At 36.1% G+C, this 1,104-nt stretch overlaps 1 protein-coding gene across 1 annotated transcript in view; it reads left to right on the plus strand.

Moving 5' to 3' along the window:
* The window catches only part of QRSL1 (glutaminyl-tRNA synthase (glutamine-hydrolyzing)-like 1), a 28,371-nt gene that overhangs the window by 19,440 nt on the left and 7,827 nt on the right, over window positions 1–1,104 (plus strand). Inside the window, exons 7-8 of the mRNA XM_012651126.1 lie at window positions 4–196; window positions 696–813. Of these exons, the coding sequence (XP_012506580.1) occupies window positions 4–196; window positions 696–813 (311 nt within the window). The remainder of the gene's footprint in view (window positions 1–3; window positions 197–695; window positions 814–1,104) is intronic.

Below are 1,104 nucleotides of genomic sequence, written 5' to 3' on the forward strand. Positions count from 1 at the left end.
AAGGAATATCTTGTACCAGAATTATCAAGTGAAGTACGATCTCTTTGGTCCAAAGCCGCTGACCTCTTTGAGTCTGAGGGAGCCAAAGTAATTGATGTATCCCTTCCCCACACCAGTTATTCAATTGTCTGCTACCACGTATTGTGCACATCGGAAGTAGCATCGAATATGGCAAGATTTGATGGGCTAGAATATGGTAAGATGGCGGGTTTTCTGGATTTTTAAGGTAGTTGTCTCAAACATTTGAAAGTTTCACTTATTAGTAACAAAAAAATTATTACCTGAGATAATGATTCAGAAAAGTAAATCAGTGAATCATTTTACCTTTGTCATTCATCATAAATATCTCTGTGTTCAGTTTGCTTCTCTGGACTGTGACTGTCTTGAAAGGATGGTATCTTACATTTGTATGCTCAGTCCAGCTAATGTAATGCATGGCACAGGGAAAGAGCTCAATAAATGTTTGAATGAATGAATGAGGGAGTAAACAAAGTTTCTTTCTTGGTTATTTTCTTCTCTCTCCATGACTGGTCAGTCAGTCAGTCAGTCAGTCAGTCACAAGGCAGGTAGAGCAAAGGAAGCATTAAGGTAAAGCTTCCTAAATTTTAGTATTGGTCACAAAAATGTGAATCAAGGCCTAGTTTTAGCCAAAATTTTACTTCCTTTTCCAGTAATGTTTATCTCTTTGTTTTCAGGTCACAGATGTGACATTGATGTGTCCACTGAAGCCATGTATGCTGCAACTAGACGAGAAGGGTTCAATGATGTGGTGAGAGGAAGAATTCTCTCAGGAAATTTTTTCTTATTAAAAGAGTAAGTCAATAAGTTGAGGAATTTTCTCTATTCTTGAAACCTCAAGAGTAAAGTAGTAGCGTGTCTGTCAGATCTTATAAATCAAGGCATTTACTAAAGAAACAAAGTCTTTATTATTTGAATTAGAAAAGGCCTGTTTATGGTACTTTTGGTTCCTCATATTCAAAAACAAAACAAAATTGACACTCTAGCTAAATGATTAACTACAGTCATCCCTCTGGATCCATAGGTTCTACATTTGCAGAATTTCAATTCAACCACGAATCAAAAATATTCAAAAAGAAAACAGTG

The sequence above is a fragment of the Propithecus coquereli genome, unplaced genomic scaffold, assembly GCF_000956105.1.
Source record: "Propithecus coquereli isolate 6110/MARCELLA unplaced genomic scaffold, Pcoq_1.0 Scaffold35, whole genome shotgun sequence".
NCBI classification, from domain to species: Eukaryota; Metazoa; Chordata; class Mammalia; order Primates; family Indriidae; genus Propithecus; species Propithecus coquereli.